This window comes from Plecotus auritus, assembly GCF_963455305.1.
Source record: "Plecotus auritus genome assembly, chromosome: 4".
Taxonomy (NCBI): Eukaryota; Metazoa; Chordata; class Mammalia; order Chiroptera; family Vespertilionidae; genus Plecotus; species Plecotus auritus.
In genome coordinates this window covers 149,771,276-149,790,249 of record NC_137775.1, presented here as the reverse complement: position 1 = coordinate 149,790,249, position 18,974 = coordinate 149,771,276, and the positions used below count along the sequence as shown (strand labels likewise).

The following is an 18,974-nucleotide window of genomic DNA, read 5'->3' as shown; positions in this document are numbered from 1 at the left end:
TTTTTTGGCAATATAAATGCAGAAATACTAAATGCAGTTGCAATAGGCAGAGTTAGATTCCCTTAGTAAATACTCTTTTACTAATTAATATGATGAAGGGGAATAACTAACTTGCTAGTACTGAAAACTACAGACAGACCAATAGACATTTAATACATTTGGTCTTAGAAACTAACCAGTTACAAAGGTAATGTACCATATAAATATGTTTTTATTGATTTCAGAAAGGAAGGAAGAGGGATAGAAATACCGATGATGTCACAGAATCATTGATTGGCTGCCTCCTGCACGCCCCTCACTGGGGACCAAGCCTGTAACCCGGGCATATGCCTTAACCAGAATTGAACCCAGACCCTTCAGTCTGCAGGTCAATACTCTATCCACTGATCCAAACCAGCTAGGGCAGTAATGTACCATATTTTAAATCCCTTTTTAATTTCTGCAGTGTGATAGATGTCATTAAAATACGACTGAAAAGAAGTTCTCAATCTTATTTCCACTGCCAGATTCGGGACAAATGTCATTCACACCCCCATTCTGTGATATTCCTGATAAGAGTTGCTTTTCATCCCTTTCTTTTCCACTCCAGAAAGCAGAGTGGAAGGCAAGTGAATGGTGCTACTATATGACCTTGAATCCAGTCATCTATACAACTTGAGATTCTGTATTATTTTCATGATACCTCACACCTGATCATAACACAGCTTTATGTCAGCACCATTTCTGAGGATCCTTCATTAGTTTCTTGTCTTCAGTCAGAGCCAAGATTCTCATTTGCACTCAATTTCAGATATTAATAATATAACCAGTAGAAAAGAGTTTTAAAAATATTTATTATATTTGGTTCTAGAAATTATAGAAAATAAAAACTGGTACAATTATGTCACAGATCCTTAGAAAGCATATTTTTCTTTTTCACACCAGACATGAGTTTTATGCAATGCCAGAAATGGAAATACCTAGGCAGTCAGTGACAAAGGTTAATGCTGCTAAGAGGAGCCCTTGTGAATTTTTAAAGTTTTCTTCTCTGCTATCATTTACTTTTGGGCAAATACTAGTCCAGCGGAGAGTTCTAGAGTAAAAATTAGACCTTGACTAATAAAAATAGGTGCACATGTTTACATTAAGAAAAAAGGTCCTATGAATGCAACTCTTCTGCAAGACAGTGATAATATAAATGCAAAAGCCATTGTAACTAAAAACTCTATAAACAATTACCTGAACCTGATACATAACCTAGATAATGGCAATCACTTTTGTGTTCATAAATCCACAGATGTTTCATCATCATTTAAATAAGCATGAGTACTATGTTTATTTTCATAGGTCAGAGGGTGCTGTAATTATTTACCCATCAAGATTTGTTTGGTTGCATTTTCTCTTAAAATGCATTATTGTGTACTCATTTCATAGATGTTAAAAATTCCCGTTGTCCAAAAACGTAGCAAAACCTGCCCTGGCCGGTGTGGCTCAGTTGTTTGGAGTGTTGTCCAGTGCACCAAAAGGTCATGGGTTCGATTTCCGGTCTGGGCACATACCCAGGTTTTGGGTTTGATCCCCGGTCGAGGTAAACATGAGAAGGCAGCCAATTGATGTTTCTCTCTCTCTCATATTGATGTTTTTCTCTCTGTCTTCCTTCCACTCTCTTTATAAAATCATTAAAATATATCCTTTGGGTGATGATTAAAAAAAAAAAAGTAGCAAAAGCTAAAACTGCCACTTTAAACTAAAGTCCTTTTTAATTATTATAAAGCCAGTAAAGCTGACATTTTACCATGACTTAAGCACCTGAAATACACTGTAACCCATTTATATTCTCTAAACCAGAATTAGGATCCTCAGGATTTATATATGTGTATAAATATTGCAAATTAAGCTAATAAAAACCTGAAAAAATACAAATAATCTTTTACTACAAAGATCCAAAATCCACTATATGTTGGTACTAAGAGAAAGATGAACAGGAGGCCAGCAAACACTTGTCTGCATTTTCTAATCTGGGGACAAAGGGCTCAGCGGAGCCAGGTGGTATTCAGCTGGGTCTGGTTCTTGATGCTGGTATCCATTTTTAGCACTTCACGAATGGCCATGGTAGCGTAGGTAGAAGGAGGAAGAGAAAAATCCATCTTCAGAGCTCTGTATTTGCCTTCTGCCAGGCAAGAAAGTAGAGAACACTCAGAAAAGTAAGGCAGTTGCTGACTGACTGGGGCAAGTCATATAATATCTACACAAATAAAAGTACTGTGCTCTTTCCCCCAGGCTTTTCATTCCCAGGGGGCCTCAGAGAACGAGCCTCAGAAGTAAAAGATCTGTGAGTGTCTGACCCAGTTGACTCTCTCTGTGTATTCTACCTGGAACTGTCATAAAAAGGGCAAATGACAGAATAGCACAGGAGAGAAAATGCACGTAAAATAAAAAAAAAACCAACAAAACAATCAGAGCACAGAGTGAAGACAGACAAAGCAATGGCAACCAGAATCTGACAATGGCAATGTAAATTTAATGTTTTAGATATTCTTCCTGGATTTTCGCTCACCTTTGCTAACTCTCTATAGGGGTGTAGAGGAAATATTCAATCACCTAAAACGAAAACCTTCTATAACTGTCATTCATTTTCAGTGGGATTTACTGTTTTAATCACTGACTTCCAGCTATAATCATGAAACTGAGATGACAAAACACAAAACAGAAATTACAGAGTGGATGGGAAGTGGTGGGATTATAAGAGCTTTTTTTGTTTTTGTATGAGAAATACAGGGTATTCCCCCAAAATGTAAAGCACTTTAATAGTTAATAGCTCAATTTTGAAAATGAAATGTATTTTCAATTATAATCACTGCCTTTATCATTATTCAAACTGTGTATACATTTTTTGGAGACACCCTATATTTCAAAGTTGACACAGACCTGATGGTTAAGTAAACTTACCAGAAGCAAAAACTGGTGGTGGTTTCCCTTCTAGATTGTCCACATCTGTGTTGAAGAGTGGAATTTTAGGGTCATCGTATGCAACAACTTCCCTTTAAAACATATAAATAAAAAAAGGATAAACGTGAACTTCTATAAAAGGTACCAAGTCATTCATCACCATTTGTTTAGTAAGGAAAACACAGGTCTATTATAGACAATAGTGGAACTATTTAATAACAGGACAGGGCCAGATTTTATGCATAAATATTGCTTTTATATTATTATATAGCAAGGTGACAGATGATGCCAGCCTATGGAAAAGAAAATGTTTCCCCAGGATGAAAAATCTTTATTAGGGAAAAAGTTCATTCTCTGCACATCTGTTCAATAATTTATTGTCAATAAAATGTAAATTAAGCCACTTTCACTGTATGTTTGCCTTCATTTATTTCTTGATGATTTGAAAATTACCAAAAGTAGCAGTAATAATATTAGTTATGACAACAACTAACACTTACATGCCAGGTTTTAAGCACTGAAAAATATAAATGTGGTGTGAAAGCTTAAAATCTCACATAGTAATTCAGTTCTATTTCATTCTGGACTATTACTTACCAGCTGACGTTCTGAGGACGAATAATGATCTTTCGGTAGGCCCCTGATAAGGAATAATCTCGAATTTTGTGTCTCATGTTGTCGATATCAAGATTATCTGCTGTGAGCATTTCCCTGTAGGCGTCACTAACTAACATAAAGTACAAGTTAGTTGGAATGTACCATGTCAGCAAGCTAACGTGAACTAGACTACAGAGTAACATGTAAATTCTGTTGGTTCACCCTAACACAATTAGTCACACTAACATATGATCCAATCTATTCTCTGGAATCAAAACTTAGTGACTCACTAACTAGGACCAGGCCTCTCCAGGTTAGGTTTGAACCTACTTATAAGTTACCTTTGCAAATAGCTTCAGTATCTGGGGAGTAAGGTTCCCAAGCCAGTTACAAAAGGCCATTTCATCAGAAGTTCCTAAAGTACAATTTATACATGCTCAGAGATGGAAGGGAACATATACAGAAGCCTCCAACTCTTCTGGCAGAAGGTAGTTATAAATAAATGTATAAAAATCACAGACCTGGGAAAACCATCTGGCTCACCCGGGCACCTGATGTAGCATCTTTCTCCTAACACCGGAGAGAGCTGCCATAGCCCTCCCGTGGGTGCTCGCCCGTTGCCATGTAAGGTACGCAATTATTAAAAAGTCTTCCTGTTCCAAGCTGAAATCTGTCTTCTTGTAATTTCTGTTGACTGCTTTGACACAAGCAGATTAACAGTCCACTTCCACATGTATTCATGAGTAAGTACTGGACCTCTGAGCCATACCTTCTCTAGGCCAAACATCGGTTCCCCCAACTGTCCTTCCTTTGACATTTTTGCCTTCTGCACCAAATCCCTTTATCTGACTCTGGGATAACAAGCTTAAGTTCAACAGTAACTCCAGATCCTTTTTTTAAAATTGAATTTATTGCCCTGACCGGTTTGGCTCAGTGGATAGAGCATCAGCCTGCGGACTGAAGGGTCCCAGGTTCGATTCCGGTCGGGGGCATGTGCCTTGGTTGCGGGCACATCCCCAGTGGGGGGTGTGCAGGAGGCAGCTGATCGATGTTTCTCTCTCATCGATGTTTCTAACTCTCTGTCTCTCTCCCTTCCTCTCTGTAAAAAAATCAATAAAAATATTAAAAAAAAAAATTGAATTTATTGGGGTGACATTGGTTTACAAAACCATACAGGTTTCAAGTATACAACTCAATAAAACATCATCTGCATGCTGCATCATGAACCCATTGCCCCAAGCAGTCCTTCTAAGTCCCCATTTTCCCTTCCTTTGCACCCCGCCCCCCAGCCCGTTCCCTCTGGATGCCACCACACTATTGTCTGTGTCTATGTGTTACATACATATATGTGTGTGTTTTTTTCTTAATCCCTTAATTTTCTCTCATCCAGGCCAACTCCAGATACTTTTTATGTAGACTACTATCAAACTGAGCCTTTTCTATCTATATATTTGATTTTGGAGCATAAATGTGAGAATTTATATTTAACCCTATTAAATGACCCCTGCAGTTCTTTTTAAATGCTTATTTACATATAATTAATATTAACTATTTTGGGTTACACTACTTGCAAATATGATAAGCAGATATCCTTATTCAAGTTATTTATAAAAAATGTTAGGATCAAGGAAAGACTTGCCGAGGACACACTTATCAGGACAACTCAAGGTTGCTGGGCACCAAGTGTAGTAGGCAGTTAGGCGTGACCAGGGCGAGGATGATGGGCCAGGTATGGAAGGTCACCATGGTGGAAAGCCCTGTTAATTATAGGGTGGGACCTTGCCCCCAGGGTGACCTTTCCTCCCCTAGCATATCCCTGGTTATGGGATAGACCCCATCAGAGGAGGAATAAAGGGATGGAGAAGAACCTCAAATGACTCCCATACAAGCCCTTGCACAACCACTCCCTTAAGCATTAAGCCCTCAGGACAATGAGGAGCACAGCAACTCTATAAAGTTAATTAACATGTAAGTGGCAGATTACCATTTAACTGTTTTATAGGTATTTGCATTATCAAAGAAGGATGTTAATCCCAATCATTTCACTATTAGTAAAATATCAAGGACTTTAACACTGATAAGTAAAATAATTCTGGCCTCTTGAGAGATGTCTTAACAGGAAAACACCTCCCACAACCCAGGCTTGGCTAGGAGTAAACTTCCAGGGTCAGTTCCACCAAGTTGGTCCCACGCTCAGAGCTGCTTTCTTTTCAATTTCTGAATCCTTGAACAATAAAAGTTCCAATCTTCGCCCACTCCACCCCCCACCAATGGCATCCATGAAGGTAACAAAAGTAATTCTTTGTTTTTTGTTTATTTCAGAGAGGAAGGGAGAGGGAGAGATAGAAACATCAATGATGAGAGAGAATCATTGATCGGGATCAGCCCACCACCTGGGCATGTGCTCTAACCGGGAATCAACCGGAAAAACTTCAGTCCTCAGGCTTACGTTCTATCCATCGAGCCAAACTGGGTAGGGCACGAAAGTAATTCTTAACAGGCTCTGTGGAATGGGAAGTAATTCTAACTTTTTCACTTTATAAATTTCTGTGCTTGTTGAGTTTTAAAACACAATGAGCAGTTAAAAAAAAAAAGTTAAAAAAAGTAAAGTTGAATTATCCATTCACTTCCTCAAAGATTCTTTCTAAAAACTTTCCATCCTTAATAAGAACTAATGAATTTCAGAAATTTAAATAATAATGCCCGTAACAACAATACTAACAATAACACCAATACCAAATACTACCATCACCTTGCTTCTTAATTTAAATAATCTGAATGCATCCCTTTCTGGGAGACTTCTACAAGTGAGCACAGTTTATATATGTTTGAAGTCTAAACATAATGTGTAACCAAGTTCTATATTATATTTAAAATATAACTGATTTTTTCCCCTTTCTCTACGCTTGGCTGCCAGTGGCTTAATTGTGTTAGACTTTGTTTGAACTATTTCCCCATACTGAGCACTTACTTTTATGCTTTGGGTAGATAACATCAAAACCAGGCAAGGGCATTACCACATCATGGATGGAGTAATTATTAACATCTTCTTCCTCGATGTAGGTGGCTGTGGCTACAAATTCACAAATAAGTAAATTAAGAAAATAGGCAATATTTTCATGAGCTCAATCTTCTAAAATTATACACATCTGAGCAGTCAGAAGCGCAAGGTGGTACAGTTCTGTGGCCTACAAAGCTTAAAGAAGTTAGAGTTGGAATATATACCTTTCACTTTTTCTACTCTACCCAAGAAATAAAAATCACAGACTTGGAAAAGGACTAAGTTAAAACTTTTATTTCTCAGCTGCACTTGCTTTTCTTTCTTTCTTTTTTTTTAAATATATATTTTATTGATTTTTACAGAGAGGAAGGGAAAGGGATAGAGAGTTAGAAACATCGATCAGCTGCCTCCTGCACACCTCCCACCGGGGATGTGCCCGCAACCAAGGTACGTGCCCTTGACCGGAATCGAACCTGGGACCCTTCAGTCCTCAGGCCAACGCTCTGTCCACTGAGCCAAACCGGTTTCGGCTCAGCTGCACTTTCATTGTTTGGGAATGTTTGCTTTTAACAATCAGCTCCTTTTCCTTATTAAACAATGCTACAAGATACTATGTGGAAAGCTATGACAAATTAATGCATTTTGCTAAAAGAATGAACAATAAAAAAACAAAACAGTCTTTAGTTGGAGGATAAAATATGGTGGCCTACAGGACATTAAAATACACTTGATATAGCCCCTGGACCGCATGGCTCAGTTGGTTGGGTGACGTCCTGTGCACCAAAGGTTGCTGGTTGGATAACTGGTTGGGGCACATGCCTGGTTTGCGGGCTCGATCCCCAGTAGGGGGCCTACAGGAGGCAGCCAATTAACGTTTCTTTTTCATATCAGTGTTTCTCTCTCTCCCTTCCTCTCTATTTTTTTTTTTAATATATTTTTATTGATTTTTTACAGAGAGGAAGAGAGAGGGATAGAAAGTTAGAAACATCGATGAGAGAGAGACATCGATCAGCTGCCTCCTGCACACCTCCTACTGGGGATGTGCCCGCAACCCAGGTACATGCCCTTGACCAGAATCGAACCTGGGACCCTTCAGTCCGCAGGCCGACGCTCTATCCACTGAGCCAAACCGGTTAGGGCTCTCCCTTCCTCTCTAAAACCATTAAAACATATATTTTTTAAAAGTTTTTTAAAAATATACTGATATGATCAATATTGGGAGGAAAAATATTCAAAAATTTTTAAAAATTCACATTTTTTACATTGAAATAAACTATGCACAACTTACTTTCTTCACCAAAAATAAAAGCAATGCTTTCTGTCTTATTCCTAGAAAACCACAAAACACATTTTTGTAGGTTTTTCCGGTTTTGCTAATACATCAAGAAGACGCAGTAGAGCCCTAACCGGTTTGGCTCAGCGGATAGAGCATTGGCCTGCGGACTGAAGGGTCCCAGGTTCGATTCCAGTCAAGGGCATGTACCTTGGTTGCGGGCACATCCCCATTGGGGGCTGTGCAGAAGGCAGCTGATCGATGTTTCTCTCTCATCGATGTTTCTAACTCTCTATCCCTCTCCCTTTCTCTCTGTAAAAAATCAATAAAAAATATATTTAAAAAAAAAAGAAGACGTAGTAGATACAGTCATGGAAAAAGACAGAATAAAGCAGACAAATCAGTTGTCAGTATCCATGGCCTCTGATCTTGTCTTGACCATGAAAGGGAAGTGTTTGACATATACCTGCTAAGAAGCTTATGAAGATACAGGCTCAATAAAGGAATGTAAACAGCAACAGCAGATGTAAAACAATGGCAGGGTCTTCCATTCAGTCTTTAACTGTAGTTCCTTTAAGACCATTGAATAAAGATAAAAATCTACACTGAAATCTTTGTTTGGCAAGCTCACATTTTTTCTTTCATTGTCTGGCAATTCCCTTAACTTTCCATTACAGATTTTTAATAGCATATTTAAAACTCCTGCTATTCAAACGTTAATCGTGAGCTTCGTTGTAGGATTTATAAAATGTATTCCTTCCTCTCATACCTCCTTAAAATTTATTTCTTCAAAGACCTGATAACGCAATATCTCAACAACAGACAGACTTGATACTGAATCCCAGCCTTTTCTTTCTTTAACCACCTGTGGAACCCCGGGCAAGTGACTGAACCTCATCTGAAGAACGGAAAGAATTCTTGGCAGTATTACCATGAGCTTCAAACTAGAAGACACAGATGAGGGACTTAGCATAAGGACTGTGCACAGTAATAGCTCAACAGCAGATGAGATTGTCTGGGTGTCTGAGAAACATTTCAGGTTCAAAGTGTGCACAAAATGTTCATTAGATCATGGCCCACATGTAAAGTGAGCTCCAATCTGAAGTTAGGAAACTCCGTAAACCTGGCCAACAGCCCAGAGGCTGAAGTTCATCCCAAGTGCAGAGAAGTATTTGCTAGACCCAGATTAAAGCTTGGAGAGGGATTTTAGGGAACATTCAGTTCACATCTTATTCCAGCTGAGAAAATGGACAGTCAGGCGCTTACTCAAATCAGAGGTATATTTTTCATTAAAGATACACATCTAAACTAGTCAGTCTGAGTTTACAATGTCCTTCCATTTCAAACTTACTAGACATCTCTCTCTCTTAACTAGTAGTCAGGCTGGATTTTAAACTCTGGTATCACATACTTGGACTCTAGTTTGACTGAATAATGACAATATCTGCCTTTTTACCTCCTTTGAGAACTAGGTCCCCTGGAACAGGTGTCAGCCCGTACTCTTCTATTCTCTTGCTCACCATGTTATTCCACACATAGCTTTGATAGCTATGAATATACATTAAGCGATTATTTCTAGGTATCTGGAGGGAAGAAAAAACAGGCAAGAAACAAAAAGTTCTAAATATTAAAAGTACAGTACTTTCCGAGGCATCTCACTTTAGTGGTGACCCTACTATAAGACACTCATACCTTAAAACTCCAATATGTAACAACCGGTGTTAGACATGGAAGCCCTCACACTCAAGGGTATTCACAATAGGCTGCAGCCACAGCTGTGCCCATGTGTATCCATAGTGCAAACATTCACGCAGATAAAGCAAACACTACAGAACTTATGCCCTCCGTCAAAGACATAGACTTCAAATCCAAGGAATTCCCATGTCAATTCTAGAGCTAAGGGTGCTTTCTCCCCTATAATTTTATGTCAGGGAGAAAACCTAAATCATGGAACTAACAAATAATTTCATGAAGAATCCTGCTTTTTTGAGTACATCCTGGGGAAGAGTCAGTAAGACTCAAGTTTAAGAGTTAAACTGTAGTCTGTTCTGGATTGTAGTTATCCAAATACTAGTGTAGGCTACACAAGAGTGGGTACCAATTTGCATTACCACGAAGAAACGAAATGAAATGTCATCACTTAGACCCCTTACTGTGCAACCCTCTTAACTGAGGCAGGTTACAGTTCTGATGCTGGAGAATGATCAAGAAATGAACTCAATGATGGATTCTGAGTTTTTAAAAAAGCAAGACAGTGAATTTAAATTTCCCCGTAGATAATATTTCCATATCACTGCTCTTCTCATGCCCTCAAAGTTAACTATTATGCCGACACTGTTGGCATCTACTACCCGCCCCCATGACCTTTCAGGGTCTGAAGAAGCACGCAAATATTACACACTCCTCAGAGATCACTGAAGGATCCTCATTTACTTTCTGCTCTTTCTGGATTTAGTAAAATATTTAAAGATAAAATTTGAAAAGCATTAAACCACCTTGAGTCATTTGCCTGACTTTACAAATCGCACTCACTATGCCAAATGCAGAGACTATATTCTTCATTCCATATTTTGAAAGTCCGCGAAGCAGCTGCCCTTCCACACACCTTTTGACAGGTAGCTTTCTGAGGGCAGCAGCTGGGTCTTTGGTCTTCGCCCATTCTTCCCTGCATTTAACCAAGTACCCCTTTTCAGCTGAAGGGGGGGTGGAGAAAGTTGTGATTAAACAATTTATTCAATAGGCAGATTTGCATAACTTAAAATGCTTCATACAGAACACAAATTAGAAAATGCTATTTGTAAAAGCTTCTGCTAACCTGAGACTCACCATCAGAAAATAAGATGGGAAATGTAGAAAGTTTACAGAACTAGACAGTTCTGTCGTCACCCCAGGATTGAACCTTGGCGTTCCTTTCTTCCTTCCCCTTTTCTATAGGATTGTGGAATTTAATGGGTTACTTCCCTCAAAATTAGATTATTTTATCTCTTTTAAATATGCAAATGAATGATTACCCAAAGTGGGCATCATCATTTTTGATCATCTGTAAAGTAGTACTTAAATCATTTTTCATGCAGTGTAATTTTAGAAATATTTTCTGGAAAGTTTAGTGAATTTTTCAAACTAAAGATTCTCAATATGTTTTTGCCAAGTTTTTATATCCTATTACACTTTTAAAAATTAACCACAAATTCCTGTGTTCAGAGATTTAATAGTGCATGGAGAAAAGGGAATGAATGTATTCATTAAATAAATCAGGTGAGCTAAAAAGCTGAAAACAGCATATAAATGATAAATCTCAGACATGTACATAAACCTTATGAGAATAAAGAAATAAACTATACTTTTTATTTTACCAAAAAACCCCACAATTTTTAAAAATTCTGAAGTAACTCCCCTAATTTTCACATACTTTCATTCATAGCAATGCCATGAATATCTAGCCATATATTCTATTTTTTTCATAACATGAATTTTATTCTCACCTCCAGAACGGGGTTTCAATATTAAATCCATGACTTCAGCCCAAGAATTTTGTAGTATAGCTCTAAAATTAAACAGCAATTAATTTAGTTACTTTCAAATGAAGACGGAATTTTATATGTCCCAATCTGTGGAGTCAACAAATCACATTGACTTTATGTATTTTACTAAATTTAAAAGTAAACAGAAAACCCAATATGATATAGATTTCAAATGTAAATGCCAAAAGAACTTAAAAATAGAGAGAAGATCCTGTTCTACCCAGATTGAGCATGGCCCTTTATAGTGAAGCCAAATGCCTCCAGCCAAGTAGCTAAAGCTGTTTTATTACAACAAAGGCCCAGTTTTTTGTTTTTGTTTTTTTTTAATATATTTTATTGATTTTAGAGAGGAAGGAAGAGGGAGAGAGAGATAGAAACATCAACGATGAGAGAGAATCATTGATTGGCTGCCTCCTGCACGCCCCCTACTGGGGATTGAGCCTGCAACCCAGGCATGTGCTCTTGGCCGGAATTGAACCTGGGACCTTTCAGTCCGCAGGCTGACATTCTATCCATTGAGCCAAACCAGCTAGGGCCAAAGGCCCCAGTTTGTTCCATGAGTATGTATTTTGTTTCTTCAGTTAAAGCCTTCAGAAACACATAATAAATTTGGATCAGGGAATTTTTAGTTATTAAAAAAAAAGAGAGAGAAGAAAAAAACATAAGGTCTACTCATGACATTTAGTATCATTTCACACTTTTAAAATTCTATAAATTTTATTAAAAAATGTAAATACTACATAGTTATGCTTTAAGTTGCTACAGATGACATTATCTGTAAATAAAAGTTAAGTTTTTAGATACCAAAACTTATTTGAAATTTCTCAAAAAATTTTCTCCCCATGTTTTATAAACCTTCTTGCCTAATGAAACAGAATATAATTTATCCTTTTCTATTATTCTTATCAAATGAAAAAGCCTTTTTTTTTTGCTGATTATAAGTTATACATGTGTCTTAAAAATTAAATAGTACTTAAGAAAATTGTCCTGGCTGGTGTGGCTCAGTGGATAGAGCGTCAGCCCACGAACTGAAGGGTCCCAGGTTCGATCCCGGTCAAGGGCATGTACCTTGGTTGCAGGCACATCCCCAGTAGGAGGTGTGCAGGAGGCAGCTGATCGATGTCTCTCTCTGATCGATGTTTCTAACTCTCTATCCCTCTCCCTCTGCCTTCCTCTCTGTAAAAAATCAATAAAATATATTTTTTTAAAAAAAGTTACCTGTTATCTAATCTCTAGGAATTTAAACAGTTAACACTTTAGAGAGTATTTTTTAAAACTTTTTGATGCATCTATAAGCATATGCAATTTTCCTTTCTTCTATTAAACTATCTTTTGCCATACAGAAGTAATATTTTGTGTAACATTTCTGGTTTTGGAGTCATGCTTAGAAAGGCCTTCCCTAACAAAATATAGAAATCCTTTCTATTAATTTTTGTTTTGTTTTGTTTTCCCTCCAGTTAATTAGTATTTATATTTTTCACATTTAAGTTAATCTATATGGGATATTTTGAATATTAAATTGTATGAAGTGCTGTTTAGTATCTGTTGATGAGATCATACGAATTTTCTTTTATTTTTTAAAAAATGTATTTTTATTTATTTCAGAGAGGAAGGGAGAGGGAGAAACAGAAACATCAATGATGAAAGAGAATCATTGACTAGCTGCCTACTCCAAGTCCCACACTGGGGATTGAGTCGGCAACCTGAGCATATGCCCTGACAGGGAATCGAACCATGATCTCCTGGTTCATAAGTCAACGCTCAACCACTGAGCCATGCCGGCTGAGCATATGAATTTTAAATCTACCAATACAACAAATTATATTAATAGATTTCCTATTGATGGCCATCCTTGAAGTCCTAGAACAAGCTATGGTATTATCAATCTTTTTTAAAAAAATATATTTTTATTGATTTCAGAGAGGAAGGGAGAGGGAGATAGAAACATCCATGATGAAAGATAAGGGAGAGGGAGATAGAAACATCCATGATGAAAGATAATCACTGATTGGCTGCCACCTGCACGCCCCCCTACTGGGGATTGAGCCTAAAACCCAGGCATGTGCCCTGATCAGGAATTGAACCATGACCTCCTGGCTCATAGGTTGATGCTCAATCACTGAGTCATGCCAGCTGGGCTTTGCCAATTTTTAAATCAGGTTGCTGCTGTTTTTTGAGATGTAGAAATTCTTTATATATTTTGGATATTAATCCCTAATCAGATATTTGCAATATTTTCTCCTATTCTGCGGATTGCTTTTTCATTCTGTTGAGTGTCCATTGTGTGCCAATATTTTTATTTATTTATTTCCCTCACAATAGTGATTTTATTAAATGATTTGCTTTATAAAACATTGCAGATGTCATAATTGTTAACATAACAACTTACCAAATTGTAGTTAACTGGTGTAGCTTGCTGAGCATGTTTTATAAAGGAAAGGAAATGCCAAAACCCTGTTTAAAGTTTTTCCATTACAGCCCAGGAGAACAAAGGAGATTTGTTTCTCAGACACGTAAATTAGGCAAATAAAGCAGGTGAGTTTCCCTCCCACATCTGAAGCACTCCATCAGTAGAATAGTCTGATAAACTAGACAGTCTGCATTCAAGAGGTTTCACATTCGCTTCAAAGTTGGAGGGCTTTTAATTTTGGGTTTTTTGGGTTTTTTTGTACTTAAAGCAGTCCTTATTTGTATTTTTAAAAAGATTTTTTAAAAACTGAATTTTAGAGAGGAAGGGAGAGGGAGAGAGAGAGAGAAACATCGACTTAAGAGTGCAGCATCCATCAACTGCCGCCTGCACAACCCACATTGGGGATGGAGCCCGAAACCCGGGCGTGTGCCCTGACCAGGAATCAACCGGCAACCCCTCAGTGCACAGGACGATGCCCAAACAACTGAGCCACACTGGCCAGGGCTATTTAATTTCTAAGTATCAAACTAGTGCTTTTTAGCTGCCGTATCTTCACTCTGAGAGAAGCAATATTCTCCACAATGTATATTTAATATCCTCATGCTCAATTTTAAACAAAGCAATTTTTAATACTAGGTGCACACCACATGACCTCACTGCAAACTGCTTTTCTTGGTAAGTTATGAAGTAGTTTATGGAGGTATGGGTTAAAGCTGTATTACTGGTGCTGGTAAATACTACAAATTATTTTTGGTCATGTTGCAACCTTTGTTTCCAGTTTAGTGACTGCTGCTATGGAATCAGATAGCAACAATGACAGCATTATTAGGTCTGTTTCTTTTAAAAAAATATTTTTATTGATTTCAGAGAGGAAGGTAAAGGAAGAGAGATAGAAACATCTATGATGAGAGAGAATCATTGATCGGCTGCCTCCTGCACGCCCCCTACTGCACGCCCTGACCAGGAATCGAACCCTGACCTCCTGTTTCATAGCCTGAGCAACGCCAGTCAGGAGAGTTCTGCTTTTTTAAACTATGATTTAGTAGCACATGAAGTGCCCAGTTGTAACCCGTCGGCAGCAAGATCCAAGTTCCTTCATTTGCACATTAGCACCTAAGTGTCAAGGGGTTAAATAAGCAGCACACAAATACTGCACTCCTGATTGTAGCATTTGGCAGAACTGAGAGGAAAGCAAGTTGTGTCATTTGTATTTTAAAGCATGTTAAAGGGATTGTGCTTTTAAACATGGAAAATACAACTTCATGTAGTCAGCAGGTGTAAGTCAAGAAAACACCTCTTTTCCCAGGACCACAGATGACCAACTAGTGAGCTCTGCAGACCGCTCTGTGGCTACAGCGTTCGGACAGGTTCAAGCCTCGGAATGACTTGTGGCAAAGCCACATACAAGTCCCAGCTTGGAGGGCAAAGCCCTCCCAGCACAATTATAGCCAAAAGGCTGTGGTTGTAAGCTTGAGCATATTGTCCGACCCTACAGTCCTAGGTAGCTAAGGGATGTGGGCTGCAGGAGGTGCAGCAAGTGCTGCCTAAACAAAACTTGACAGAGTTCAGAGAATGGCAACAACAGGAAAGAAGCAGATTTGAAATTCACAAGAACATTGTAAACATCTTGCCCTTGTTTTGCTTTGTGTGATCTGACTATGAAATAAAGCTTCGGCTTACAGGCTGTGTCACTGTTTCCTCATGCAGGCACAGTGATCCACCTGGTCCCACTGTATTCTCTTGTCTATTTTCTTTAATCCTTCACCACCCCTCCTCAGGTTCACCCCTGGCCGTGCGGTTCACCTCCCTATGCCTAAATTTCCTTTGCTACAATGAAGGGTTTGAAACACAGGGAAGAACACACTAAATAACCTCTCATGTCATTTCCAAGTCATAACTTCCACAACTCTAACTCCCATATGAATAATTACTTTATGTAACACTAGAGGCCCTGTGCACAAATTCATGCACGGGTGGGGTCCCTCGGCCTGGCCAGCGATCGGGCCTGATCAGGGCCACAGGAGGTTGGCTGTGAGGTGGGGCTGTGAGGGTGGGGGCTGCGGGAGGTTGGCTGTGGGAGCATACTGACCCCCAGGAAGCAGCTCCTGCGTTGAGCGTCTGCCCCCTGGTGGTCAGTGTGCATCATAGCGACCCGTTGTTTGGTCTTTCGGTTGTTTAGGCATTTATATATACAGATATTCTCTGCTGAACAGCAGTATAGCGTAAGTAGGTTTATGAACCCAAGTATTTATTGATGGGATTCCCATCATAGCTAGAGGGATTTCCTATTGACTAAAAGTTAATCAGAATTCTTAAAATAGGCCTTACTTCACTAATTACAGTCTATAGCACTTTAAAAATAGAAGTCAATAAACTGGGAAGCACTGGTTAAAGGAGGTTCAGAACGGCGTCATCTCTGTCAGGCTACTCTGGGTCTGAGTTACCTAACAGCTAACTGTTAGCTCACTCACTGAGCCAAAATTTACCTGTAAAAGAGAAAATAAAGCAGAATACCTGGATGGGCAGTCAAGGGTGGGAGAAAAATGTACTTTTCCCGTTATATCCTTTGGAATTCTGAGTTATTATTTCACCTTGTGTATGTGTTATTTCATACAAACGACAAAAATTAGGAGGCTGTGGATCAGTTAATCGTCCAAAAGGATGACATGCTGGCTCATGTGGCCCAGACACGAGGAACTCTAGAAATAATTAAAAACACCACCTGCTTCTTCTTTATGAGAGAGCTCTTCTAGACGAGAGTTAAGAACTTGAATACAAACCTTCCAACTTGATATGTGGGGACAGCTGTAGTTCCAAATCTCTGCATTCCATAGTAGTTAATAAAACCAATCTCCTTGAGAGAGTTCATGGCTTGTTCTACTTGGTTATCAGTTCCTGTTATGTTTCTGTAGGGGCCCACATTGTCCAGAGAAAAAAAATTACAGTCAAACACATCATAAATGACACGGCTTGGTTTCCATGCTTCCCCTTTTCCTTGCAGCTTTCTCTCTGCTTCCTGACAACTTCGGTATTTCTTTTTATTTAATTGTGGCAAAAGAGATGTAACATTAAACTGACCGTTTTAGCCATTTTCAAGCTTGCAATATAGTGGCATTAAGGACATTCACAATCTTGGTTAACCTTCAATGGTATCCACTTCTAGAACTTTTTCATCTTCCCAAACCGAAACTCTACACCCATTAAACACTAACTCTCCACCCTCCCCTCCACCCCCGGCCCAGGAAACATCCTTCTACTTTCTGGGTCTAGGATTTGCCTCTTCTAGGCCTCACACATAAGTGGAAAGACGCATTCTTTGTCTTTTAACACAGTCTTTTTTTTTTTTTTATATTTTATTGATATTTTACAGAGAGGAAGGGAGAGGGATAGAGAGCTAGGAACATCGATGAGAGAGAAACATCGATCAGCTGCCTCCTGCACACCCCCCACTGGGGATGTGCCCGCAACCAAGGTACATGCCCTTGACCGGAATCGAACCCGGGACCCTTCAGTCCGCAGGCTGACGCTCTATCCACTGAGCCAAACCGGTTTCGGCTTAACACAGTCTTTTAAGGAGATGGCGTCTTTCCAAAGGTGGTGCTGAGTTTTTAGAGGGGTGTCAGTACAAATACTCCAGTAGTATTTGCTCTCCCAACCCTATGAGGCCCTACTCTGCCTTCCCTTGATGCCATGCCTGCTAGTACCAGCTCACCTAGATTAATAACTGCTCTGTTTTTTCCTTATGAGGTCACATCGAGTATAGATGTGATCAGGCAAGACCCTTTCTGGTCTGCACCTGACCCAGTTCTTTACCTGAGAACAACAGTGAAGTGATTCCCTTGAAGCTCCCCCAATTTCAGAGGGTTTTTCTGATAGCTGAAATTCCCTAGCTTAAAGTTCATCAAGCACTTGTTCAAGTGGGCAAGTCTTTGCGCAGTTATTCTAAAAAACAAAAACAAAACAAAACACACCACAACAACAATAAATAAACCAGAGCAGGTGAGAGCATGTCAGGACCTTCATTTTCAGGGGTTTTAAAGGCTAGGTCAGTGGTTGGCAAACTGCGGCCTACGAGCCACATGCGGCTCTTTGGCCCCTTGAGTGTGCCTCTTCCACAAAATACCACGGCCTGGGCGAGTCTATTTTGAAGAAGTGGTGTTAGAAGAAGTTTAAGTTTAAAAAATTTGGCTCTCAAAAGAAATATCAATCGTTGTACTGCTGATATTTAGCTCTGTTGACTAATGAGTTTGCCAACCACTGAGATAGGTGTTTAGGGGTGGTCATGGAGGCTGTGCTACTGGACACCTTAGGCTACATTAAGCCACTCTACCTAAAAAAAGGAGCCCCTGAGGATTCCAAACAAGATGAACTCAAAGAGGCCCACACCAAGACACATCATAATTAAAATGCAAAAGGTTAAAGACAAAGAGAGAATCTTTTTTTTTTTTTTTAATATTTTATTGATTTTTTACAGAGAGGAAAGGAGAGGGATAGAGAGTTAGAAACATCGATGAGAGAGAAACATCGATCAGCTGCCTCCTGCACACCTCCTACTGGGGATGTGCCCGCAACCAAGTTACGTGCCCTTGACCGGAATCGAACCCGGGACCTTTCAGTCCGCAGGCCGACGCTCTATCCACTGAGCCAAACCGGTTTTGGCACAAAGAGAGAATCTTAAAAGCAGCAAGAGAAAAACAGTCATCTAAAAGGGAGCTCCCATAAGACTGTCAGCTGATCTCTGCACAGAAACTTTGCAGGCCAAAAGGGGTTGGCAATATTCAAAGTGAGGAAAAGCAAGGACCTACAACCAAGATTACCCTCCTCAGCAAAGCTAGCTTTTTGAACTGAAGGACAGAAAAAGAGCTTCCCAGACAAGAAAAAGCTAAAGGAGTTCATTATTACCAAACCAGTGTTATATGAAACGTTAAATGATACTTTTTAAGAAGGAAAAAAAAAAAAGATAAAAAATATGAATAAGAGGTAATAAATTAAATCTAAAAAACAAAATAAATGAACAAGCAGATCAGAAACAGACTTATAGATAGAGAGAACATTTTGACGGTTGCCAGTTGGGAGCGGATGGGAGAATGAGAAAAAAGTGAAGGGATTAAGGAGTACAAAGTGGCCCAGCCAGGATGGCTGTTGAGTGTCATCCCATGTACTAAGAGGTTCTGGTTCGATGTCCAGTCAGGGCACATGCCTGGGTTGTGGGCTAGTCCCCAGTAGGGGGCGTGCAGAAGGCCA

At 39.2% G+C, this 18,974-nt stretch overlaps 1 protein-coding gene across 3 annotated transcripts in view; it reads right to left on the bottom strand.

Moving 5' to 3' along the window:
* Window positions 1–816: 816 nt before the first annotated feature.
* The window catches only part of PUS7 (pseudouridine synthase 7), a 52,926-nt gene continuing 34,768 nt past the window's right edge, over window positions 817–18,974 (bottom strand). For all 3 annotated transcript variants that reach the window (XM_080666328.1, XM_080666327.1, XM_080666329.1), the window contains 9 exons: window positions 17,544–17,672; window positions 16,511–16,636; window positions 11,282–11,343; window positions 10,332–10,492; window positions 9,256–9,382; window positions 6,497–6,598; window positions 3,526–3,655; window positions 2,929–3,020; window positions 817–2,149 (listed from right to left, as the gene is read on the bottom strand). In XM_080666328.1, coding sequence (XP_080522454.1) covers window positions 2,013–2,149; window positions 2,929–3,020; window positions 3,526–3,655; window positions 6,497–6,598; window positions 9,256–9,382; window positions 10,332–10,492; window positions 11,282–11,343; window positions 16,511–16,636; window positions 17,544–17,672 — 1,066 coding nt within the window. In that variant the 3' untranslated portion in view covers window positions 817–2,012. The remainder of the gene's footprint in view (window positions 2,150–2,928; window positions 3,021–3,525; window positions 3,656–6,496; window positions 6,599–9,255; window positions 9,383–10,331; window positions 10,493–11,281; window positions 11,344–16,510; window positions 16,637–17,543; window positions 17,673–18,974) is intronic.